At 41.6% G+C, this 27,590-nt stretch overlaps 1 protein-coding gene across 1 annotated transcript in view; it reads right to left on the reverse strand.

Moving 5' to 3' along the window:
* The window catches only part of SMCHD1 (structural maintenance of chromosomes flexible hinge domain containing 1), a 408,526-nt gene that overhangs the window by 92,097 nt on the left and 288,839 nt on the right, over positions 1–27,590 (reverse strand). The window contains exons 40-42 of the mRNA XM_089678219.1: positions 22,469–22,554; positions 22,247–22,366; positions 938–1,128 (exon numbers count right to left, since the gene is read on the reverse strand). Coding sequence (XP_089534345.1) covers positions 938–1,128; positions 22,247–22,366; positions 22,469–22,554 — 397 coding nt within the window. The remainder of the gene's footprint in view (positions 1–937; positions 1,129–22,246; positions 22,367–22,468; positions 22,555–27,590) is intronic.

Raw genomic sequence — 27,590 nt, forward strand, 5'->3', positions numbered from 1 at the left:
CTCCACACCCCCAAAGGGGACCTGTAAAATAAAAGGGAACCCTGGGCTGAATGTTTTTAAAGTTTCCCACCCTGTACTCACAATTTGTGATCTTGTAGACAGGAGTAACATGGTATATACCCCGTCCTGGCTACACCCTCCATGATAGGCACACACCTCAACTGTCTTGGGGACTGGGCTCTGCTGCTGGCATGAACCTGTAAAGTTAACTTGCCCCCTGCAACTTAAAACGCATCATGTGCCAAGTGAGCATCCACGCAGGATCCAGTGTACAAAGCGATATTGCAAACTGGCTCCACATCTTTTTCTGGGCCTGGTTACAACCCCCCAAGGTTTGGGCAAGGGGTTAACTGATATGGAAGCTGCATCTGTAGAAAGAAAGAAACATATAAAAAGGAGGAAATCTCTCAATAGAGAGAAGTCCATCACAAAACAAAGAAAAAAAATACAGGCTTGTCTGAAATGGGAGGGGCTTTATAGGTCTTTCTTTGTTTGCCAGTGTCCTGTCACAAGAAGGTAGCTGCATATAACTCATGGTTATAGACTAAAACATGTGACTTGTACAGTATGGCAAGAAATAAAGTTTCAGACACGGAGCTGAAAAATAAACGTTGTAGCTGCTTTAATAACATTGGTCTAGCACACAAACAATAGTTTATCTTTAAAGTTGTCCAAATAACTAAAACTTTTTGTATTCTGATGTAAAGGTTCCATGCACATCAGATAAAAATCTTAGTTTAGTGATTTTAACACTCCATACACCACCAACAATCAAAAGAGGCAACCTCAGAATAACAGTGTTGATAACTGAATTTTAACATATTGCATATTTTTGTTCACATCCCCATTGTGGCTGCTGCAATACCACCACTGCCATAGTGCCAACTCTACAGCACACTAGTTACTAACCCTAAGGACTGTAGAAAAGCTAGAATACCTTCCCCATGTTGGTAGATTCTTCTGATATATTGAGTCCATTGGAAGAACCTGTTGGTGGCCTTTTGTCTCATTGTAGATACGACGAGCTGCATCTGTGGTTTGTGTAACCACACAGTCCATATCACTAGCTAAATGCCACGAGATTACTTTTGCTGCTTCATCATCTTCTACATATGCTAAATGAGCAATCTAGGAAAAAAAAATCAAGCATAAAATTGATACCAAGTATCAAACAATTGCTTTGTTTTTCTTATTCTATAAAAATACTGTTTTTACCTTTTTAATAATTTGTTGCATCCCAGTGCTACTGATCGCCTCCAATTTAGCCACTTACAGTCTACATGCACTTGCTACAGCCTTAGCTGCACATAATTGCTCTAGCATCAGCTGCTTGTGTCCAGGGGCGATCATCTGTCTCTAACTGCAGGTAATTACTGAGTGAAAACTTCTGAATACCGGCAGACAGCTGCCCGCATACACCTGGGCTCCCAGCTGCAGTTTTCCACAAGATACTTGATCCTTACCATGGCCAATTTGGCTGTATGAATGAGAATCAATGGTGCCCTTACACTAGATGAAAAATCTTTTGAAAATCTGTCATTTGAATAGTTTTTTGTCCAGTTATTGGGCACAAATAGAAATTCGGTTTTGACATTTTTGAACCATAAATTCTAAGGAAAAGTTTGGGAAACTTCTGCCGCACAGACGATAAATTGAAAGGTTAATGTGTTTTTTTTGCAATGAATATGATGCCTCTTCTAAATGGCCGAATTTAAGAGGCAGGCAAATTACAGGAAGGTGTGTTTAATCTCCACTGAGTGGTCCCCGACAGCCCCCTTCCCAGTGCTCCAGAAGTCAATCACAGTTTGATTTCAAAGAGGCAACAGGTTGAGTTACCACAAGGTATTAAAGAGACACTAAGGGCTCCATTTATGAAAAATTTGTTTTGCGAATGTCTCAACATTAATGCAAACGTAGCCAATAATATCTGTAATGCGCATGTAATAGTTTTCTTGTCTTTTGCCAGGCGAGTGTAGCACTCCCTAACATTCAATATTAAGAGAAAAATAGCTATGAGATGTGACCATAAGAGAACATTCCCCAATACAGAACATAGCCTGCAGATACACACTCTAGGCTCTAAGAACTTTTGAACAGCAGGGGATATAATACGGAGGAGACCTCTGCACTCTTTACAGTCTATGGAGATTCCTGTATGAAAAGCCAAACGAATCCCCAGCTGTAGTGTGAAGTGAAACATTTAGCAGTGGTGTAATTACCTCTGCTAAATAGAACAACTTCCTACTGATTGTTAGTGAGTCATAACAACTAGTCACAGCTTTTGAGATGGAGATAAGGAAACTAGGGGAATAATCTCAAGCTTCTGTCCACTGCTCCTCATCCAAAGGGTCCAAATCTTTTTTTCTAGCTCTCATCACGCCGACTCTAGCACAATTAACCATTAAAAGAGCACAAAAAAAGATTTCTTACAAGACCCTTCCTTGCAAAATGTTACAGAAACAACCATCGTCAGATGGAATATGCTTCAACATAACCGTGCGAGATTGCGCCTTAAGGGCAGACATTTGAAAAGTAATTGTTTAGTTAACTGAATTTGTTCTGAGAGAGATTGAAATGAAAAGTAAAATATCATTATTGAATAACTGGTGAATTAAAAGAATGCCAGCCCATTTCAGCTCCCAAAAACCTCTAATTTTGATAGTTCAGGAAAATACAAATTATTCCAAATTAGGACATATTGGGTATACCCAGGATGTTCAGTGATTGTTTGGATGGCCAGATAAAGCTTTTGAATAAGCAAAAGAATAGGGAATTGCCACTGACTGTGAAAATGCCCAGCTTCCAATAGAAATATAAGGCTGTGTTTTGTTGAAGATGGGCAATAAGCAATCTCTGAATAAGATCCTCTAAATTTAAGCTACTCCACCCCTCTAAATGTTGAAGTAGGTCAGTATAAAATAATTTGGCATTAGGGACTGCCACACCACCTCCATCCTTTGAAAGTTGTGGTATCTCCAGTCTATTTCGGGGCTGGCTGTACTTTCAAATAAGAAAAGTGAAAATTTTTTTTTTTTTTTTAACACCCATTGTGTAATCGATAGAGTTGTGAAGAACAAATCATTTTTATCAAGTTTGCCCTACCTACCACTGATAGAGACAGTTTACACCAAGTTTTGCAAGTCTTCCTCATTCTCAGGAGTGACTCAATATTAAGAGATGCATAACCCTGAATTATAGGAGAAAGCTGAATGCCCAGATATTCAAAGGATTGTACCAATACTATCAACTACACCACCACAGGGAGCTTGGAAGTCAAGGGGTCTAATGGCAAAAGTGAGGATTTAGTCCAATTTATGATAAATCCGGAAAAGCGACCTTATTCATCTACTAGAAACATAAGAGAGACCAAAGATTGAGAAGTATCACTCAAGAACAACAAAGCATCATCCAAGTAAAGGGCAATCTTTTCCTCACCTGAGGGATAACAAAATTGCGTTATTCCTGGTGATCGTCTAACAGCTGCGGCTAACGGCTCCATGGCTAAAGCAAATAATAAGGGTGATAACAGACGCCCTTGTCTGTCCCTCTGTAGAGAAGAAAGGAATCTGACACATGACCATATGTGTCATCAAATTACCATGCGACTGTGAATATCCTCTGTTCAATATCACATGGATGATGTTAAAGTGAACAGTTAATAAAAAAATTACATTAAATAAAATAATGCTTGGAACCAGGGCTTTTTTTTCTCAGGGAAAAGGTGCAGGAACGCCCCCCTCCCAATCCACAGGGGAGAGTAGCAATGTGGCGCATTGTGTGCACTACATTATATGGTGACTGTGGCAAAATTGCAAAGCGGGAGGAGGGTTTTAAAGGTGCAATGTTAAATAAAACCAGGATTGCACAAAACACGGAATGCAGAGTTCAGAAGTACCCTATTCAGAGTGCAATGTTCAGGAGTGTATATCTCACAACAGGCCAATTTCCAATCCAAAAGTGACCTTGCCCTAAATTCTTCACAAACACCCTCCCCTCCAGTACAGAGCTCTTCCCTCGAATCCCCCCCACTAAAAAATGTCATCATTCACCTGCAATTCTTGTCCTCAGTGCACCCCACTTTGCACAACTCACTTCTTCCCCCTAGCCAAAGTTCACATCTGTATCCCTATCTAAATGTTCACCTCTGTACTCCTGCCCAAAGATCACCTCTGCAGCCCCCTGTCTACAACTGACCTCTGCACCCTTGTCCAAAGCTCACCCCTGCACCACACCATCCACAGCTCACCCTGCTGTCCCATCCACAGCTCTTCTCTACACTTCCTGTCCATAACTTACCTCTGTACCTCCATCCACAACCCCATCTGAGGCAGATGCGGATGCAGAGGTGAGCTGCGGACAGTAGGTGCAGAGGTGACCTGCAGACAGCTGTGGGTGGGGGTGCAGAGGTAAGTTGTGGACAGGAAGTGTAGAGATTAGCTGTGGATGGTGGGATGCAGAGGTGAGCTGTGAACCAAGGTTGCAAAGGTGAGGTGTAAAAAAGGGGTTGCAGAGATGTGCTGGAGTCAGCTGTGGATGGGGATTACTATAGAGGTCTGGATGCTGATAGTTGTGTTTTGCAAAGGTAACTAGCCATATGAGGGCAGTGGGGGGGTGCACAGGTGAGCTGCAGTCAGGTGCTGCAGAGGTAAACTGACAGATACGTTGCAGAGAGCGTGCAGAGGTGAGTTGCGGCCAGGGGGTGCAAAGGTGAGTTGCAACTCAGCTCACATCTGCACCCCTCGTTCAAAGCTCACCTCTATTCCCATCCAGCTGCAGGTCACCTCTGAACCCCCCCTGGCCCCAGCTCAGCTCACTCCGGAACCCCCTGGCCACAGGTCACCTCTGTAACCTCCCGGCCTCAACTCAGTTCACCTCTGCATCCCCCACCACGTTTCAACTCAGCTCACCTCTGCACCCGTCTCATCTCAGCTCACCTCTGCACCCCCCCATCCCAACTCAGCTCACCGTTGCACACTGTCTGTAGCTTACCTCTGCACCCTATCTGCAACTCATCTCTGCACCATCTGCAACTCATCTGTTTACCTCTGCAACACCTGAAGGCAAATGACCTTTCCACACTCCTCTTCCTCCACTGCCCTCAAATCCTTAGCTAGCTTTGCACACAACTGTCAGCAGCCAGCTCCTCTCTATACTGGCGGGTCTTATCTTCAAATACAAAGCACTCGTGTACCGCTCTGCCTCTTCCCCACTGGCCGGCGATCACCCCTGGGGTTTTGATTTCCAAGCATCAGGCTGCAGGACGAGATGCCCCGCCGTGATCTGATAAACACACTGAACAATACCCCCGCAGATATCAGCTCCTCCCCTCTACCATGATAGTGAGTACAGTGGTAGAAAGGTCCTGTGGGAGCCTATGGCACTGTCACTTACAAACACAAAAGCCGCACTTCTGTGTTTATAATTGACAGTAGACATTGATGTGCACTGTGCAGAGAGCGTTCCGCCACGTTCCATTTGAAAAAATATTATATATATTCTACTAATATTTCTTTAATCAATATAGTGAGCCACCAGTCAATGAATATTCAATAAATATGTTCTAATCTTCTCTCAGTTTGTGCATAATGTTTGGTCAAATAGCGATTGTGTCTCTTTCATTGGACTTTGAAAGAATGTCTCGTGGATTATGATTCATTCTTACGGGCAAATCGAATCCTCTATGTGCAACCTCCTCCTTCTCACTCCACCGCCCAGCATGAAGAAACAAATGCGCAATCGCACTCAGGGGAAGCTACTTGACCCTATGGTGCAACGCATATAGGGGAGGGCCTAATTACATCACAATGCTTGCGTTGTCCGGCGGATTGGTAACACGAGGATGTCATTAGTATTGCTGTTTTACATGCTGGCTGTATCTGGTGCAATTGAGCACCAATGAAATGTGAGTGGCTCATTGTTAGGCTTTTATGTTTTGGAATAAAGGTGTTTTAAATGATAAAGCACTATGTTCTGCCCATTTGTTTCTTCATGCCGAGCGGTGGAGTGAGAAGGAGGAGGTTGCACAGAGGATTCAATCTGCCCATCAGCTTGAATCATAATCCAGGAGACATTCCTACAAAGTCCAATTAAAGAGACACAAGCGCTATTTGACCAAACATTATACAAGTGAGGTCAAAAACTCCAGGTGAGAGCACACTAGGTATGTTGGTGGAGGTGCACAAATTGAGAGAAGATTTGAGCATATTTACTGAATATTCATTGACTGTTGGCCCACTATACCGACTGGAGAAATATTAATAAGGACTACACAATTCTCATGGGACTTCTTTTGGTTCAAAACATTATTTTATTTAATGTTCATTTTTTAATTTACTGTTCACTATTTTATTATTGATGTGATACTGAACAGAGGATATACACAGTCACGTGGTAATTTGATGACACATATGGGTTTGGATATTTCAGCATTTTAAAGAGAAAGCGTGGCACATTTTTTGAGTTTTTTTTTATATAGCACACTAATGCAGGCCATAGATGGGAAGAAAAACGGCAGATTTTTCTTTTAAAAAACGAAAATTCGGTCGTTCAAGCGGCCGACGTTACCATCAATGGTGAAAAAAATCGGCCGATTTTCATCCCTTCTACAGCCGGCAAAAAGTGTCCCTGCAGAGAGCTCCGCTATTTCTGACAGTTCTCTGACAGTTCCTTCACATTTACAGCGGTTGAAACATTGTATCTATTTGTTTCCATTTAGGATACAGATGTTTTTATTCGGAAACAAATAGATACAATGTTTCAACCGCTGTAAATGTGAAGGAACTGTCAGAGAACTGTCAGAAATAGCGGAGCTCTCTGCAGAGACACTTTTTGCTGGACTGGAATTCTTCTTATTTTCATCCTACTTCTTCTTCTTCATCCTCATCCTCTTCTTCTTCATCCTCATCCTCTTCTTCTTCATCCTCACCTTCTTCCTCATCCTCCACTTCTTCATCATCCTCATCCTCCACTTCTTCTTCATCCTCATCCTCTTCTTCTTCCTCATCCTCTTCTTCCTCTTCTTCTTCATCCTCATCCTCTTCTTCTCCTTCTTCATCCTCATCCTCTTCTTCTCCTTCTTCTCCTTCTTCATCCTCTTCTTCTTCATCCTCTTCTTCTTCTTCATCCTCTTCTTCTTCTTCATCCTCTTCTTCTTCTTCATCCTCTTCTTCTTCTTCATCCTCTTCTTCATCCTCATCCTCTTCTTCCTCTTCTTCTTCATCCTCTTCCTCTTCTTCTTTTTCTTCCTCTTCTTTTTCTTCTTTTTGTCTTCCTCTTGCAGGTCACTGCTCATGCGCAGATTTTTTATCGGTAAAAAATCGGCCGATTTGCCCACTAATTGCCGCGAAAATCGGCCGATCGGCAAAATCGGCCGATTTTTTTCCAACTTTACCGGGAAAAAAAACGGCCAAAATCCCGAAAAACGGCCGACCAAATAGCCCACTAACGATCTGAAAATCGGCCGATTTTATTTTCGGCCGAAAAATCGGCCGATTTTCGACCCATCTATGGCCTGCATTATATGAGTACGGTATGTATAAAGTGCGAGTAGCTTTCGCAGAGTGGTAAAATAATTTCTTGGTTAGAGACTGTGTAAGAGCTTTTCTTGAGCTGCTCGCAAGGTTTCATTTATTTATAACTTTATCCACTTAGTGAAAACCAAATCTCGTTGGAGTCTGCTAGAGGTAACACCACTCAATACCATCAAAGGCCTTGGCCACATCTACGGAATGGGTATCTCTGCTGCCCGTGTTGATTGGTATAAACTGTAAATTAAGGAATACACATAAATAAAAAGTGTGGCGCTAATAAATATGAGATCTATGGACACATATATATCTCAGATGATCTGAAAAACACGATGTGGTATGTAGCACTAATATATCAGGTAAAATTAATAATAATGTTCAGACAAGTTGTCGCAGGATCCTGCATAGAAGCTTAGTATACCAGGATCAAATAGTAAAATTACGCACTCACCAGAAGCGCATATGATATATGACCCCTGGAGATCCCTCATCTAGTGGGGAAGGTAGATATCCATCCGGGAGCAGATAATCCTGATGCAGTAGACAGCTTCCAAATCCAGGAATCCCCTTAAGGCTGGGTAAATTTATGAGTATGGAACTCCCTCCGGTGGCAAAGGTGAGTAATAGGATATCCTGAAATTTATTAGCGGTCTCCGCTCCGCCCCCGGCACCTCCACGATCCGCACTACTTTATCCCTGCTTGTTTTGGTCTGCCTCAAAACTCTCTTCCGCGGGCGTGGCCACAGATGAGGGATCTCCAGGGGTCATATATCATATGCGCTTGTCCATAGCGCGTCCGGTGAGTGCGCAATTTTACTATTTGATCCTGGTATACTAAGCTTCTATGCAGGATCCTGCGACAACTTGTCTGGACATTATTATTAATTTTACCTGATGTATTAGTGCTACATACCACATCGTGTTTTTCAGATCATCTGAGATATATATGTGTCCATAGATCTCATATTTATTAGCGCCGCACTTTTTATTTATGTGTATTCTTGAAGGTTTTGCTGAGATTACCTTGGGTGCATTAGATGTATTAAAAGTCCTCCTGCGCTTCTATGGACCACCCTCCCCTTTCCCTAGTTTACAGCCGCTTACACTCCTACTGATACCCAAAAACAGTGCTCAAATAAATATTAAAATAGTGTAGCGCTAAATGACATAATCAAGACAATCTAAATATAAAAGTGATAGTGATAAAAGAGATGAAGTCACGAGGTACGTGACGTAACGCGTAGGCACGCAGAGACGCAGTTTCCGGACTCCGGAGTGACGCACTTCCGGTACGGGACGCCATTTTCCAAGAGGTTACATGAGTGCAGTTTACCCATGCAGGGGAGAAGAAAACGCTGTACACAAATGTGAGTTGCTTTTTATTTGTCTTACAAATAAATGCTGGATTTGAAAACTACTACACTATGGAGGATCTCTTTTTTTGAACTCACTATTATGAGAGTGAGAATTCACAGAGGATCGCTGTAGAGGACTCCATAAGGCATAAAGGTGTGGAGGAGGCCAAACAGGAGGATAGCCTGAGAGGTACCATCCAGGAGTGTTGAGGATCCAAGGTGATCCTAAAGGCTTGTTGGCCCCTAGGGGTCGTTGAAAGGAGGTGAGGAGGCATTGCAGCCAAAGTGGAAGAGTGGATTTTTCACGAGTGACAGTATAACACACTGCATGTGCATCTAAGCATCACTTGGATTATACTGTTGTATATTGGTTTTTTGGATATTGGACAATTCATTTATTTATAGTGATTTGGCACGATCACATGTTATATATTTATTTGAAGTGGCACCAACACAAAATTATGTTTAATGGTTTTATATAACACTATTATGTTTTATGTGGTCTATTATTCATGAGTAAAGTAACACGTTTAATGAGCACTTAGATTATCTTAGACACTATGAGATTTCCCACAAGGTTTATGAATTTAATTTATCACTTTTATATTTAGATTACCTTGGGTGCATTGGCTGCTGATGGGAGAGCGCTCACTTTTTTATTTTGTCCTGTAAATTAAGGAATAGTTGCCCGATATTGATGGCGGTAGAGCGTTCAAATATAAAACCCATTTGATCAGAATGTATTAAATTGGCAATAATGGTAGACAATCTAGTCACTAAAACTTTAACAAAAAGCTTAAAAGCAGAAAGAAAGGCATCCCCATCAAAAATCATTAATTAAAAATAATACATATTGTCACGTGACATTTATAACTCTGGCTTTCCCTGTGATTCATGACTCCTGGGCGTGTCCCATGTGTGGTGACTATGTCATTTATGGCGGACCGTTATCCAGCACTGGGTAAATAGCAATTTACCCTGATGCCGCCTGCTGTCCAGCGGCATCATTTTCGTAGCAACGGGATGCATTAAGTAGTACAGCTTCCACAAGCTCTGGTCCTGACTCTTCTACAGCTATTATTGCACCGAACTCATCTGCAGGGAATTTGAGTTTCTTCATGTGTTTAGAAACACACAGAAATACAGTATGTGTTTGTAGTGTGTGTGTATGAGCTGAAGGCTGGGAGGGATGGGGATGGTGCTGGGTGGGACTGGGCAGGACAGGGGCGGAGTTATTGAAAGCTACGTTTTCTGAAAAAAAAAGACTTCCAACGGTTTCAGGAACTGCATGACAGCTGGCAAATTCAGTTGAAGAGAGCAACCATTGTCGGTAAAGAACAGAATACAGCTGATTGTCTAGGTCAGATTAGATTTTTTAAGCTCAACAATAAGCTAGTCTGAAAATGCATAACATCAAAGTTAAACATATTTAACATACTAATCATGGGCAGTATTTCAATTTTGACTGGAATTCCACTTTGACATCAGATGTCAAAAGAGATCTGGGATGATAGAAATTCAGCAACGGGAGATCCTTTCCCAATTTCAAAAGAACTATGAGGGCTATGAAATGAACTATGATTCATAGATTACGGAAGAGTACTCTCATCAGATGAAGTATTACATAGCTTTAGAAGTTATAACCTCCCCATATTTCTTTATAAATTTTCACAAGTAGGCCATCTATACCTGGAGCCTTATTGGCATTAGTGTCCACTAGTACCTGCTGTAAATCCACTAAAATTATATAAGCATCTATCTTCCTCGGACAAAGATGGCAAGGAAATGAAGTCTAAGAAGGTATTTAGATCATCCTCCACAAATAATACTTTACTGCTATATAAAACAAGATAAAAACTGCTAAAAAGTGGACTTCCCATAAGCCATAAGGCAATTTACTACGCCCCCCATATTGAGGGGATGTGGACTGGGTTCAGGAAGGGGGAACATTCACCAGTCAGTTGGGAACCCGTGGCGTACAGTTGACAGTGCCAGGTGGGTATAAGTCACTGGTTGTTAGTAGACTGGCGTTAAATAATACCACTGCTAAATCTTTCGCTTCAAACTGCAGCTGGACATCCTATCATTTAGCTGATCACAAAGGAGACACAATAAACTGTACACTGTGCAGAAGTCTCACTCATCATTTCCCCTGCTGGTCGAATGTTTTACCCTATAGTGTTAGCTAATTTTCTCTGATGGTGAATGTTCATTCTCATGGTCGAATGTTCTTATAGCCATTTTTCTCTTATGATTGAACATTAACACATTTTACTTTCATCTGGCAAAAGAGAACAAAGACAAAATTATTACACGCATATTACAAACATTATGAGAATTATTGTTTTAGAAATAGCCCCCTAAATTATATCCTTATTCTCCAAAAACTATCCATTCAAATCCGCTACTTAATGTCCTGTTTTATTTTTCATGAAATTTCTTACTGTGTTTTTCTGCCTCCTAGTAACATCCTCTGTAAACTCCCAAATTTCTACTTTTTCCTTCTCACTTTCATTTGTTTGGAACAAACAGTGCATGTTAGCTGTAGTATTTCATGCCTACTGTTCTATGCACACTACATATCTGATAGTCCTTAGTCCATCTCAGGAGCGAGCAATAGAACCTGGCTACATTTCAACAAAGAGTGGGAACATGGTGAAAACATGTAGTCACCCTCTAACAGGAAATCAAATCATAACAGCAAAGACGAAAAAACAAACTAGACATTTGGAGGACATTTAGACAGATTTTATTTTTAACCAGAGTTTTGTGTTATTTTAAAGCAGTTATGTACAACCCCCAATTCCAAAAAAGTTGGGACGCTGTGTAAAATCTGCATAAAAACTGCATACAATGGTTTCTTGCTTGTTGTGTGCATAGACTAATTTTTCATTTTAACTGTGCCAGTCTGCTGCAAACTTCCCAGTTTAGCTATCGCATGGTTCTCCTGTCAGTACTCATTCGTACACAACTTGGTTAGGGTGCTAGACTGGGAAAATCTTGTACAGACGATTTGAGGCACATAGTGTCTTCAGATTGATTCTAGATACTATATATCTAGGATGCTACTGTTGGCAAGAAGTCCCATTCACCTCAGCAGATGAAGTCAAAAGAATAGACTGCTAAGCACCGCCCCCCCTTGACTAATAAATGTTTCTTTCATTTCTCTACTTCTTTGTGGAGTGCCTCCAAGCCTAGTTTCTTTACTTCCTCGTGGAGTGCCTCCAAGCCCAGTTTCTTATCTGTCCACAAAGTGTGACACTCTAAATTTGCAAAATCCTCAGACAAATATTACTCATCATGAAAGTGTGCCTCCATTTTCCAGATTTTTCATCTTTGACGCTTGGATGCAAGAGGTGGCAATGCAAGGGCTAATATAGCTTCTCTCACTGCCCTTGCCTCAGTTTCTCACCTCCAAACTTCCAGAGTCAACACACCAATTAGCAGATCTCCTTCAAGGCCTCTCAAGTCTCTTGGATCAGGGTGTCATTGTCAAAGTTCCTGTGACAGAATGGTTTCAGGGTTTTTGCTCCAAATTGTTCACCATTTGCATACACAAAAGGGGCATTAACCTAATCTTGGATCTCAGTTCTAAATGTCTCCATTTGCATCCCTAAATTCTGCATGGAATCCACCATATCGGTCATCGCCTGCCTTCACTGGGAAGACTTTCTGACTTTTGTGTACATAACATGAAGCTGCTTGTCTCCAATGTCCATGACATATACATACATTGAACCTCCTAGCTTCCAGGTTCAACAACAAACTGGACAGGTTTTTGTCTAGGTACAGGGATCCACTAGCAAAAGCACTGGACTATATTGGTGGCTCAGTGGGTTCAGAACACCTGGTTCTATGCAATTCCTGCCTTAAACATCTTTCTTACCTGCTTTCTAGGATCAAGGTGAAAGGTATTCTGGTGATCCTCATTGCGCAGTACTGGCGCAGATGGCTGTTATACGCTGATCTGAGAAGACTCCTGGCAGATACTCTGTTGGCTTTGCTGGATTGCTAGGATCTTCTGTTGCAAGGACTGATTTGCATCCTCCTTCACGGTCATCGTCTGTCAGCATGGCTGTTAAAGCCATTTTGTTTTTACTTTTTTTTGAACCAGATGCATTTCTGAATATGTTTTTTGCCTGCTTGCTCCTTTAAGGTCTTCCATCAGACATGGAAGGCATACTTCACTTTGTATGAGTCAGGGCTTCCACCATACAAATTTTTCTCTGTGGGATGAAGCTCCTTTTTCTTACAACTGGGTCTGGTTTTCAGCACTTCCAAGAACGAAGGTTTCTACTCAGTCTGATCTCTGTCTATGCAGCACTCTCTCTGTCTATGTGACTCAGAGATCTGTATTTTTTTTCTTTTTTTGTTTTCTCGGTTTTCAAAGACAATGATGTGAGCCTATTAAATATATTCCTCTCTCTTGCTCTACTCTCACAACAAGGTGGTGTATCTTGTAGCCATCGTCTCTGAAGTGAGCGTTTAAAATGTCAGTCCAATAAGGAACCTCTTACTGGATCTAAACAGGGACATGCTGGGATTGAGGCCCAGAACTTATTTTTTGCCTAGGGTGGTTTTACCTCAACCAAGACACTGCTCTCCCTTCCCTCTACTTGGCTCCAGTTCATCAAAAGGCATATATTGACTTCTCATTCTACCATCTAGAGTTAAAACTCAGGCTGACCATTGTCCAAATATATGGTCTTTAAAATTACAGTCCACCCTTTTCTGTCTGATGCACTTTACTAGAACTGTGAGTGTGCCTTGGTATTTTTTGCATCACAACTTTCCAAGTTTGTAAGGATACCATCTGCTTTTTTGCCTTCCATGATTCACCAGGAGGATATGCATACCTCATCTCATGCCATCTTCTGCCACTCCTCTATGTTTATTTTCATACTTTCGGTACTACATAGCTACATAACTGAGGCATGATCGTTATGGGTGGGGTTAACTGCCCAATGTGATTTTTTTTTTTGCCAATGTTCATTTCTTTTGTAGGTGGCAGGATAACTTGACAGGCGAAGTCCCTCACTGGACTTCAGGAAAATGGTTTTAAGCAGAATACAAAAATCTTATTTTAACAATTTTCCCCAAACTTCCTATATACTTTTCCAGTCAGGAACCTTAGTAGAACACAGAATTGAAACTAAAATCTATATCCCAGTCTGTTTTTAAGCCAGAATGCTCTTCTGGCCACTGTTCTTAGCAGAAGCCCTGATTGACATCTTACAGTGCATCCAGAAAGTATTCACAGCGATTAAATTTTACCACATACAGTGGGGCAAAAAAGTATTTAATCAGCCACCAAGTGTGCAAATTCTCCCACTTAAAAAGATGAGAGAGGCCTGTAATTGGCATCATAGGTAGACCTCAACTATAAGAGACAAAATGAGAAAAAAAATCCAGACAATCACATTGGCTGATTTGGAAAGAATTTATTTGCAAATTATGGTGGAAAATAAGTACTTGGTCAATATCAAAAGTTCATCTCAATACTTTGTTATATATCCTTTGTTGGCAATGACAGAGGTCAAATGTTTCCTGTAAGTCTTCACAAGGTTGGCACACACTGTTGCTGGTATGTTGGCCCATTCCTCCATGCAGATCTCCTCTAGAGCAGTGATGTTTTGGGGCTGTCGCTGGGCAACAGGGACTTTCAACTCCCTCCAAAGGTTTTCTATGGGGTTGAGATCTGGAGACTGGCTAGGCCACTGCAGGACCTTGAAATGCTTCTTACGAAGCCACTCCTTCGTTGCCTGGGCGGTATGTTTGGGATCATTGTCATGTTGGAAGACCTAGCCACATTTTATCTTCAATGCCCTTGCTGATGGAAGGAGGTTTGCACTCAAAATCTCACGATACATGGCCCCATTCATTCTGTCCTGTACATGGATCAGTCGTCCTGGCCCTTTGCGGAGAAACAGCCCCAAAGCATGATGTTGCCACCCCCATGCTTCACAGTAGGTATGGTGTTCTTTGGATGCAACTCGGCATTCTCTCTCCTCCAAAACACGACAAAATGTGTTTCTACCAAACAGTTCTATTTTGGTTTCATCTGACCATATGACATTCTCCCAATCCTCTTCTGGATCATCCAAATGCTCTCCAGCAAACTTCAGATGGGCCCGGACATGTACTGGCTTAAGCAGGTGGACACGTCTGGCACTGCAGGATCTGAGTCCCTGGCGTAGTGTGTTACTGATGGTAGCCTTTGTTACGTTGGTCCCAGCTCTCTGCAGGTCATTCACTAGGTCCCCCCGTGTGGTCCTGGGATTTTTGCTCACCATTCTTGTGATCATTTTGACCCCACGGAGTGAGATCTTGCATGGAGCCCCAGATCGAGGGAGATTACCAGTGGTCTTGTATGTCTTCCATTTTCTAATTATTGCTCCCACAGTTGATTTGTTCACACCAAGCTGCTTGCCTATTGCAGATTCAGTCTTCCCAGCCTGGTGCAGGTCTACAATTTTGTTTCTGGTGTCCTTCGACAGCTCTTTCGTCTTCACCACAGTGGAGTTTGGAGTGTGACTGTTTGAGGTTGAGGACAGGTGTCTTTTATACTGATAAGATCAAACAGGTGCCATTGATACAGGTAATGAGTGCAGGGCAGAGGAGCCTCTTAAAGAAGAAGGTACAGGTTTGTGAGAGCCAGAAATCTTGCTTGTTTGTAGGTGACCAAATACTTATTTTCCACCATAACTTCCAAATAAATTCTTTCCAAATCAGCCAATGTGATTGTCTGGATTTTTTTTCACATCTTGTCTCTCATAGTTGAGGTCTACCTATGATGCCAGTTACAGGCCTCTCTCATCTTTTTAAGTGGGAGAACTTGCACAATTGGTGGCTGACTAAATACTTTTTTGCCCCACTGTATTGTTATGTTACAGCCTTATTTCAAAATGTAATAAATTAATTTTTTCCCTCAACATTCTACAAACAATACCCCATAATGTCAACGTGAAAGAAGTTCGTTTTTGAAATCTTTGCAATTAATTAAAAATAATAATAAAAAAAAAAAATGTACATAAGTATTCACAGCCTTTGCTCAATACTTTGTTGAAGCACTTTTAGCACCAATTAGAGCCTCAAGTAGTTTTTAGTATAATGCTACAAGCTTGGCACACCTATTTTTGGGCAATTTCTCCCATTCTTCCTTGCAGTACCTCTCAAGCTCCATCAGGTTGGATGGGGAGAGTCGGTGCACAGCCATTATCAGATCTCTCCAGAGATGTACAATCGGGTTCAAGTCTGGGCCACTCCAGGATATTCACAGAGTTGGCCCGTAGCCACTCTTTTGTTATGTTGGCTGTGTGCTTAGGGTCGTTGTTCTGTTGAAAGATGAACCGTCGCCTCAGTATAAGGTTGAGAGTGCTCTGGAATAGGTTTTCCATCAAGGATGTCTCTGTACATTGCTGCATTCATCTTTCCTTCTATCCTGACTAGTCTCCCAGTTCCTGCCACTGAAAAACATCCCCACAGCATGATGCTGCCACCCCCCTGCTTCAATATAGGGATGGTATTGGCCAGGTGGTGAGCGGTGCCTGGTTTCCTCCAGACATAACACTTGGCATTCAGGCCAAAGAGTTCAATCTTTGTTTCATCAGACCAGAGAGTTTTGTTTCTCATGGTCTGAAAGTCCCTCCGATGCCTTTTGGCAAACTCCAGGCGCGCTGCCATTTGCATCAGGAACGAAGCACACGGTCACGTGTGCAAAACGCATTGCCGTAGGCAGCGACAGCTAGGTCCTGGCCCACGCCTACTGGAATGGGCGCGTGTTGATCCACCGCACGCTGTTCTGAGCGGGGCGGTTACTCCTACACTGCGATTGCCGTTTTGAACTACTACTACAATCACTGAGTCATCTACTCCAACCTGGCTCGGTTGTTTGGAAGCTATAGATGGTCCGGTCACCCGGATGCACGCCAAGCCATCAACTAATCTAACCATGTGAAGTCTGTCATGTTGTCAATAGATGCCCAGATTTATCTTGGAGTGGCGAGAGCCTGTGGGCACAATTTTAGCGGCAGCTGCCGTATCAATGCTACACCAATACCTTTCACTTATATGGTCCATAGCTGTCACTTTAATATACAGTGACTTCCCAATTGTCAATATTTGACTGTGAATATCATCTTGCATTGGAAATCAAGCTGGACTGAGTTGATTTAATAACACTGGTTTAGTCACCCTTCAACCACATATTAGGCTGTTCAGTCTTTATTCCAATCTGTACATCAATGATACTTATACAACTGTAATTGAGCTAGACTGATCTGGTCTTATTATGCTGGCGTCTTAGCCTTCAAGTTTCATCATTATTAGGCTATTAGCCTTTACTTCAAGTGGAAAATCAATATCACTGATGTCTACAATGTGATTTGGATACAATTATTTTTCTATATACCTGTGATCAGGTCAAGTGGGCATTAGCCCTCATCTTCAACTGTATGGCATTGTTCTCTATTGATGTCCATTGAAGCTGGATATTTAATTTATTTTCATTAATCTGTGATCAGATTTAGTGGATCTACTGGATGAACAGACCAACAAGCTTCCAATTATTCAACATCCAACTGCAAGCTCCTTTTCTAATGTGCGCATTTTAATAACATCTGTGGCTATAAAGGGAAGTTATCCCTCATGGGATGTGATTCGCCACTATGGCTCTACACTAATATTGTGTTGATTTAGTGAGCCCCTCTGCCTCATTTCAGATTTTTCATATGTGCTGTCTACGGTTGCAAGAAAAAGTACCGTATTTTCCGGCGTATAAGACGACTGGGCATATAAGACGACCCCCCTACTTTTCCTGTTAAAATATAGGGTTTGGGCTATACTCGCCGTATAAGACTACCCCTCTACCAACCAATCACGGCAAGCGATGTACCAGTATTTTCTGTGCACACTGTGCACACTGCATACAAAGCCTGCTTGGATTGGGTGGGTCAGCTCTCCCTGCCTGCCCAGCCCTCCCTGTCTCCAAGATGATCTGAGAACTGCCACAGTTATTAATATATAATAATTAATAATTAATGTTAATTACCGTATTTCATAAAGGGGTCAAGAACTGCAAGGTACTGCCTAGCTGACGCTTCTGCGCATGTCTTCGGCAGCAGTAGACGATCGCTGATCACCATTCCTCGCAGAACTGCATGAGACGTCGGATGCAGCCGTTCAGTGCTCGATTGAGCTTGACTGAAACTGTGATATGCAGAGAAGGGATACACATCGGGTAGCGGCAAGAAGACGCTTCTGCACATGTCACAGTTTCAGTCAAGCTCAATCGAGCACTGAACGGCTGCATCCGACGTCTCATGCAGTTCTGCGAGGAATGGTGATCAGCGATCGTCTAATGCTGTAGAAGACATGCGCAGAAGCGTCAGCTCGGAAGTACAGGTATGGTTTCAGCACAACACCTGGCGTATAAGACGACCCCCGACTTTGTAGAAGATTTCCAGGGGGTAAAAAGTCGTCTTATACGCCGGAAAATACGGTATGTGAACCCCTTGGGATTGCGTGAAGTTTTGCATGAATTGGGCATAAAATGTGCTCTGAACATCATCTAAGTCACAACAATAGAAGAACACAGTCTGCTGAACATAATACTACACAAACATTAGATGTTGCCATGGTTTAATTGCACATAACATGTAAACATTCACAGTGCAGGGAGGAAAAAGTATGTGAACCTTTGGACTTAATACCTGGTTGACCATCCTTTGGCAGCAATAACCTCAACCAAACGTTTCCTGTAGTTGCAGATCAGACCTGCACAACGATCTGGAGTAATTTTGGACCACTCCTCTTCATAAAACTGTTTCAGTGTAGCAATATTCTTGGGATGTCTGCTGTGAATTGCTCTCTTAAGGTCATGCCACAGCATTTCAATCGGGTTGAGGTCAGGACTCTGACTGGGCCACTCCAGAAGGCGTATTCTGTGCTGTTGCAGCCATTTTTTGTTAAATTACTTGTATGCGTTAGGTCATTGTCCTGTTGCATCACCCATCCTCTGTGGAGCTTCAGTTGGCGGACAGATGGTCGTAAGTTTTCCTGCAAAATGTCTTGATAAACTCTGGAATTCATTTTCCCATCAATGACAACAATCCGTCCAGGCCCTGAGGCAGCAAAGCAGCCCCAAACCATGATGCTCTCTCCGCCATGTTTTACAGTGGGGATGAGGTTTTGATGTTGGTGTGCTGTGCCTTTTTTTCTCCACACATAGTGTTGTGTGTTCTTCCCAAACAACTCAATCTTGGTTTCATCTGTCCACAGTATATTTTGCCAGTAGTGCTGTGGAACATCCAGGTGCTCTTTTGCAAACTTCAAACGTGCTGCAATATTCTCTTTGGACAGCAATGGCTTCCTCCGTGGTGTCCTCCCATGTACTCCATTCTTGTTTAATGTTTTCCTTATTGTAGATGTGTCAACAAAAATGTTAGCATGTGCCAGAGATTTCTGTAGGTCTTTAGCTGACACTCTGGGATTCTTCTTTACCTCATGCAGCATTCTGCGCTGTGCTCTTGCAGTCATTTTTACAGGACGACCACGCCTAGGGAGAGTAACAACAGTGCTAAACTTTCTCCATTTGCAGACAGTCTGTCTTACTGTGGACACATGAACATCAAAGCTTTTGGAGATACTTTTGTAACCCTTTCCAGCTTCATGCAAGTCAACAATTCTTGATCATAGGACTTCTGAGAGCTCTTTTCTGCGAGGCATGGATTCACATCAGACAGTGCTTCTTGAAACCAGTAAACCCAAAACAGGTGTGTGTTTTTTAAGGACAGGACAGCTGTCAGCAACACATCCAATATCATCACACTGATTGGAGTCAAGGTTGGCTCACTCCTGGCTCCAATTAGCTCTGGGAGAAGTCATTAAGCTAGGGCCTCACATACTTTTTCCTCCCTGCACTGTGAATGTTTACATGTTATGTGCAATTAAACCATGGCAACATCTAATGTTTGTGTAGTATTATGTTCAGCAGACTGTGTTCTTCTATTGTTGTGACTTAGATGACGTTCAGAGCACATTTTATGCTCAATTCATGTAAAACTCCACCTAATCCCAAGGGGTTCACATACTTTTTCTTGCAACTGTATATATGGTGGACAATCTCCTGGATGGAAAGTTTATTTTCCAGAGTCTTGGATTCTGCACTGCTAGCTCATGGTGATCATCCCACTATGCGAGACTCTGGTTAATTGACTCATAATTAATGTTCATTTAAGACGGAAGGTAGTAGTAAGATGTCTATATTCATAGTATGTGTGGCCCAGGTCATTTTAAGGTGATCTTTTGGCTTAATAGGTTAATTACCAATTTTTGTGAAACATAATAAAGCTATTGGTTTTATTTACACCGCTGTTGGTTCTCTTTTAAACTTCTCTCCTTTGGGGGAACTCTCTCACCCCCTAATGCTTACTATCGTGTCTCTGGTTTTGAGGACGGTGATGACCATAGCACTGAGTCTTAAGGCTCCCTAAATAGGGAGAGGTAAAAATATAAAAATATGCAGATTTTATTAATTGATTATTTACACTCTAGCATACAGGCCTCATTGGTGGAGTGCTGCAGAGATGGTTGTTCTTCTGGAAGGTTTTCCTCTCTCCACAGAGAAATGCTTGAGCTCTTTCAGAGTGAGCATCGGGTGCTTGGTTATCTCCCTGGCTAAAGCCCTTCTCCCTTGATCGCTCATTTTGGCTGGGCGGCCCACTCTAGGAAGATTCCTGGTGGTTCCAATCTTCTTCAATTTACGGATAATGGAGGTCACTGTGCTCATTGGGACCTTCAATGCTGCAGAAAGTTTTCTGTACCCTTCCTAGATCTGTGCCTTGATACAATTCTGTTTCGGAGGTCTACGGACAATTCCTTGGACTTCCTGGCTTGGTTTGTGCTCTGACATGCACTGTTAACTGTGGGACCTTATATAGACAGGTTTATGCCTTTCCTAATCACGTTCAATCAACTGAATTTCCCACAGGTTGACTCCAATCAAGTTGTGGAAACATCTCAAGGATGATAAGTGGGAACAGGATGCACCAGTGCTCAATTTCGAGTATCATGGCAAAGGCTTTGAATACTTATGTACATGTGTTTTTTTCGGTTTTTATTTTTATTAAATTGCTAAATTTTCAAAACAAACTTCTTTCATGTTGTCATCATGGGATATTGTTTGTAGAATGTTGAGGAAAAAATTAATTTAATCAATTTCGGAATATGGCTGTAACATAACAAAATGTGGCAAAAGTTCAGTGCTATGAATACTTTCTGGATGCACTGTAATAGCTTCTGCAGAACCATTCATCAAGTTTGCTGTGCTACACAAAGTAGGAATAATGCAAGACTCAGGTCAGTGGGAGAAACTTTGTTCAAATGTTTCCATGTTTAAACCAAAAATGCAAGCAGTAGAAAACTACAATTAAGATATGCAGCAGATGCCTCTGGTCTACTTCAACTAGAAGCCACATCTGGGGTGGATTGGTCTGTTCCTAATCTGTGCAGTGTAACTTCCTCTTTTTGACTGCTGTAACACAAACTAGATTCAAAATTCCAAGGCATGTTTGAACCTAATTGATGCCTAAAAGCAGCTTACATTAAACCTCCTGTATGCAAGACAAAACTAAGTCTATTTTTGGTGTTTGGAAAAACCTCTCTTGCATTCCAAATATCTGGGAAATAGTGGTTCCTGGATCTTTAAAATACAGGCAGAGTGATAAACTACAGGTAAACATGGATTAATAAAAAAAAAAAATCTGAGCAGGTAGGTGGTTACATTTCAATGTTTCCTTTTTTAATTTTAACTGGAATGTTTCTTTAAGAATTTACAGTATATGCTACCTCAAAATTGCATGACAAAAATACAGAACACTAAAAGTGTAACTAAAGGCTTTTTTTTTTTTTTCATGTTCGATACAGTAAGGGAGGGTTGAAACCCCCACACATTTTTTTGCCACCTAATTCCTATTGGGGAGATTTCCCTTCACTTCCTTTCCCACAACCTAAATCCCTCGAAAATAAGGGAATCCCACTGTGTCCCCAGGGTCACCAGAACTAGTGTTCATATTAGATTTCCCTTCTATTAGTGTTCTGTCAACCCAAAATTTGTTTTCTTTTACTTTCACATTTGAAAATGGCAAAAAAAGGCAAATATAGAGAATGAATCTCCCTAACAAAAGCACAGACAGCGATAAAAACTGACAGGTGTCCTATTCCTTTTTGCGCTTTCCAAAATAAAAAAAAATAGTTCCACTATAAATGCATAAAATTTCGGGGATATGTATATACCCTTACTTAAATTTAAAGACAAGAGTTGTCACACACTGACACCTACTAACAAATTTCAGGCACCATACTGACCTTTCCTATGACATTACTGTCTTTTGGAACAGGGGGAAGCAAACATTTCCTCCTTGGCTGATTCACTAGATTTTGCATCTGTGTTTTCTTTTGGTTCATAATTTTAATGATGTGGTCCATCTATAAAGTAAAATCATGTCTGTAAGCACTGCTGCTAACATACAGTATAGTATGGTAAAATATAGTATCAACATACAGTAGCTGTTAGAGTAAATGTGGTACCTGGTCTTCGATGGGCAAGTCAATCTTTTTCTTCTTCAGTTCATTCTCTAGAGACACTTCTTTCTTTTTGGCTTCATCTGCCAGACCTAAATAAAAAGTAAAAAGTCATACGTATCCAGTTTTTTCTTTAATCAATTATATCCCAAACAAGCATGTAACTAGACCACAAAATCATTATGACTGATTTGCATCCGTAAATTAAAAAGAACATATCGATTGTCAGTATTGCTTTATAGCTCTGAATGCCAGCGGAGAACCTACTAATGTCACTCTGAAAATATCGTAATAGAGCACATCAGCAATCATGACCTAATATGGATTAGCTGCACATGGAAAAAATAGGATTTTTATACTAATCACAAAATCATTTTTTCATTGTCCATGGAGGAAAGAACTTGATGATAATGAAGCAGTGTAGGGTTGTATTGCCGCCTACAAGAAAAAACACCAGGTGCAAGGAGACTGAAGCCCCGCACCCTTGAGGCCATTATCCTTCCCACCCACCTCAAAACTGCTCATTTGTAATTTATAGTAAGCAGCCCAGGATAAAACAATAGAATTTGAGGGGAAAGAGTGGTGTCCCTCGGTGGACTGCAAGAAAAGGATTTTATGGGGAGTAAATTATTATTATTATACAGTATTTATATATAGCGCCAAAGGGTTTGCTCAACGCTGTACAATAGCAAGGGGGACAGAACATGAGACAAAACAGTAGCAGTACAATACACGAGGGGTTCGAGGGCACTGCTCTTTCGAGCTCACAATCTAGGAGGGAGGGGAAGTGGTACAGGGGGAAGTGGTACAGGAGGAAGTGGCTGTGGGGGATGGAGTGGTGGGAGAAGTGGAGGAGGTCAGTTGTTAGGTGAGGGTGGGGTAGGCTTCCCTGATGGGTTTTCAGGGTGCGCCTGAAGGTGAGGAGGGTAGGTGACAGTCTGATGGATTGGGGTAAGGAGTAAATCCCATTCTCTTCAAACCTCTATTGTGGGATACAACATGATAATTAAGCAACCTATGGCTATTCAAAGGCAGCTCAAATAGAGGGGCAGGCACACTAAAATGAATTACGGCAAACAAGTCCAACAAGACAAAATCAAAGTAAAAGGGAAAACAAGTGCATTACATAGAACTTGGAGAATGCACATACAGAAGAGCAGGTCACAGTCATACAGAACTGACACATACAGCAGGGCCGCCAACCATCTGTATTTTCAAAAACAGAAAAGAAAAACAAAAAAAACATCCCCCCCCCTAGTAATTTGTCAGGTCTGTAAAAGTGGGAGAAACTATTCATCAAAATATAGTGCTTGGTTGCGGCTGTCAGTTCCGTATGTATGTGACCCTCTACCAATGCCCAGATATCTCCGGGCACTGTCCACCCTTGCATTAAGAGGACAGAGGTTGGATCTGCTCCACGTTCTGCTTTATTCCATGTGTCCTCCACACTCCAACCCCTGGCGTACCATACATGGCAATGGCAAAGTGCTTGTCGAAGGGGTTGCATGGGCAGTCAGGCAGCAGAGTGGAAACAGAGTGTACAGCTCTACTTCCTGGCTGCCTGAGCCTTTGGGAGACCAGTTTGGGCCCTGGGGGTGGGGAAGCATAACTAATGAGTTGCCATTCTGTACACTGAACACTCCCCCCCCTCTCACTCCCTGTCCCTCCTTCCCTATCCTTACTGCTTCACTCTATATCCTGTTATATTTTACTTGCTGCTCCTGACACCTGCACCTCTATACTAGGTTGTGCATTACGTGTTCATTGTCTCAACAGTTACGAGTTTCAATGAAGTTCTTCTTTAAGATTTCATGAAGGAGAAAGTTAGAGACCACTTTGGGTATAAAGGAGGTTCTTGGCTTACAGGGCCTTTCTGATCGATGTGGTGGCTTCAAGGAGAATACCTTACAGTGTCGTAACGTCAGGGAGATGTCACAAATAGGTCCACATGGACTTCTAGCACTGACAATCTAGATGCAACTCCCATGAATGGAGTTGATGCCTAACAGTGGAAGCAATGTGTGTAACCCCTTGTAGAATAGTAAGAAACAGCAATAAAAATACATAAATTAAAGCAATAAGACATAGTAAAAGAACAATGTACACACCCGTGTTCTGATTGTGCTAAGGAATGATAATGGTTCAACCCCCAATTGGAGGAAAGAAGAACATAAATAACATAAGGGAAGTAGAGATACAGGATTAAAGCATGGTGGGATAGTTGAATCTGAAATGTTCCCCTCTCTCAAAACCTGTTTTTCAGTCATCAAAATTATCAACTGAAAAGCAGTGTGAAAGATCAGTCCTTGAAAAAGCAGATCTAACCGACCTTCCAGGAGGCCATGAAGAAGTATCAGTTATTAGTTGAACAAAGACTTTAATGCGCTTAGCCTTGAACTTTTGAAGTAGACAAGGTAAAGAGGCTCAGCATAGGAAAGCTATAGATCAGGGTACACTGATCCCACGGTGCTGCCAAGGCATCAGCTGCATTTGCTGTCGCATCCCACATCCTATAAGAAATCAACATCTAGCAGCCAAATGCGGATATACATTACTGTGCAATAGTTTTAGACAGGTGTGAAGAAATGCTGTAAAATAAGAATGATTTCAAAAATATATATTTTAATTGTTTATCTTTATCAATTTACAAAATGCTAAGTGAGCAAACAGAAGAAAAATCTAAATCTAATTAATATTTAGTGGGATTACCCTTAGGATTAGAGTCAGGTGTATGATTAACCAACTATACGAAGCAGGAGCTAATGATCATCAATTTTATGTGCAGGTTGAAGCCAAGTCATTAAGCGAAACAGAAAAGGCTGTGCAGCAGCATAAAACTGTATGAGAAACAGCCAAACTCTGATACTAAGGGGAGGTTGGGGAACACAGTTTCATGTCACAGATCATATACCATGGCAAGGCTGAGCACAGCAGCAAGACACAAGATACTTACACTGCATCTTATACTGCAAGCTCTCTCCCATACTCCCCCTGGGGTTTTAAGATGTGCCGTTCAAGCTCTTTTGAAGAAGCACAAAGAAATAGGCAACACTGAAGACTATAGACTCAGTGGTCAACCAAGGAAAATTAATGCAGCATAAGAAAGACACATGCTTACTTCCCTTTGATGGAAGATGTACAACAGTGCCAAAGCCATACCTCTGACATGGAAACAAGGCTAAGTGACTCAACTATAAATTAATAAAGGTAACTCGTGCATTGCCACCTACACCATATAGATTATAGGATCTAAGCTGCTGCCGACACCTGTGTGACCTACCACAGAGAACAGGATTAAAGTACAGTATATATGGTGTAGTAAAAAACTTGTAAAAAAATAAATAACATTTATAAAATACAATTCTTAAATACATGAATAAGTGGTGGAAAGCATAATCCAGTGCTGCAAATCTTCTCTGATAAATAATTACCCAAAAATTAACAGTGATAAGAATAAAAATGGAAGTGAAAATATGTATGTGTTTCAGTGTAATAAGCTGATAGTAGTTACTGCTGTGCAAAATTCATAAATAACTTAAACATATTAGCATATAACTCATGTGATCTCCAACTTTCAAATAAAGACACTACATGTGAAGCCACCACATCGATCAGAGCTGCAAGCACTAAACAAATTCTTCTAATTTCATAATCAAATAAATATTTACATAATAGAGTGAGTAAATCCAAAGCTCGTGTACACAAAAAAATCCATAATAAATTAGTCCTCCCTTAAGAATAAGTCCCCAACGTGATGTGGAAAGAACCAAACGTGCTCCACCAACGTGCAGAGTGATTGCTTGCCTTCAATATTGGCTCATATTCTCATATAAGTCAACCATGCTTTGTTTTTGGAGTCCCAACTGATAAGTGCTGCACTCTCTCCGCCTAGTGTAGGCCACTCACGTTGGGTAACACTGGTCATCAATGGTAATCAGCAAATGTGCAAAAAAAGTAGATAGGACCGGAGATGATAACCGGAGATTACCCAGCAGAGTGGTCTACACTAGGCAGAGAGAGAGAGCAGCACTTACCGTTTGGGACTTCACAAACAAAATGCGATTGACCTATATGAGAATATGGGTCAACACTGGAGGTGAGCCACTCTGCACATTGGTGGTGCACGTTTGGTTCTTTCCACATTACATTGGGGATTTATATAATTTATAGCATATGGAAGAACAAGGAGTCCTGGAAGCCCTGATCAACATCGAATCTGTCTGGGATTACATGAAGTGACAGGAGAATTTGAGGCAGCCCACATCTACAGAAGATCTGTGGTTAGTTCTCCAAGATGTTTGAAACAACCTATCTGCCGAGCTCCTTCAAAAACTGTGTGTTAGTGTACATAGAAAAACTGAAGCGGTCTTGAAGGCAAAGGCTGGTCACACCAAATATTGATTTGATTTGGATTCCTCTTCTGTTCATTTACTTTCCATTTTGTTAATTGAAAAAAAAAAAACAAAAAAAACTATTAAACACTTATGTATGACAGTATTCTTAATTTACAGCATTTTTTCACACCTGCCTAAAACCTTTGCACAGTAGTGTGTCTTGGAACACCTCTGATGAAGTGCGGATTCCCCCAGTTCCAGACATTGTCTGCTGAGAAAATATGATTGCCAGTTTTTAACTTTGAGATTATGCACTATGGAGATTGCTTTAACATGAAACTCCATCCAGGACAGTATAGATTTTACCTCCAGGTTCGTCATGGTGACCCCAATGACTAATGAAAGCCACTGATGTAGCATTGTCTTATTGCTCATAGACTAGATGACCGTTAGAAGCGGAGTCCAGTGAATTAAAAGAAAAATTTAAGAATCACAAAAAAATAAATAAAAAACTAGGCTGTCACCATCTCTCTGCTCTGTCCCTCCAGCGCTCACTGACGCGCTGGGATATGGAAGCGGCGGGAGAGGCTGGCTCAGGCTCTCGGTGCATCGCTGAGCCAGGTGACGGTCCAGACTTCTGGGTGGATCCCCATTATATGGTCGAAATCTTTTCAAAGTCTGGACCAACTCTGTAAACTCAAAAACAGGTTACAGGAGTGCAGAACGACCTGTACTCCAGTGACCCACAGAAGAAGTACAGCCAAAAAGCTTTTCCCATAATTCTCCTTTAATAC

This window comes from Staurois parvus, unplaced genomic scaffold (genome assembly GCF_062004578.1).
Source record: "Staurois parvus isolate SC_StPar_1 unplaced genomic scaffold, SC_StPar_1.0 ptg000015l, whole genome shotgun sequence".
Classification (NCBI taxonomy): domain Eukaryota; kingdom Metazoa; phylum Chordata; class Amphibia; order Anura; family Ranidae; genus Staurois; species Staurois parvus.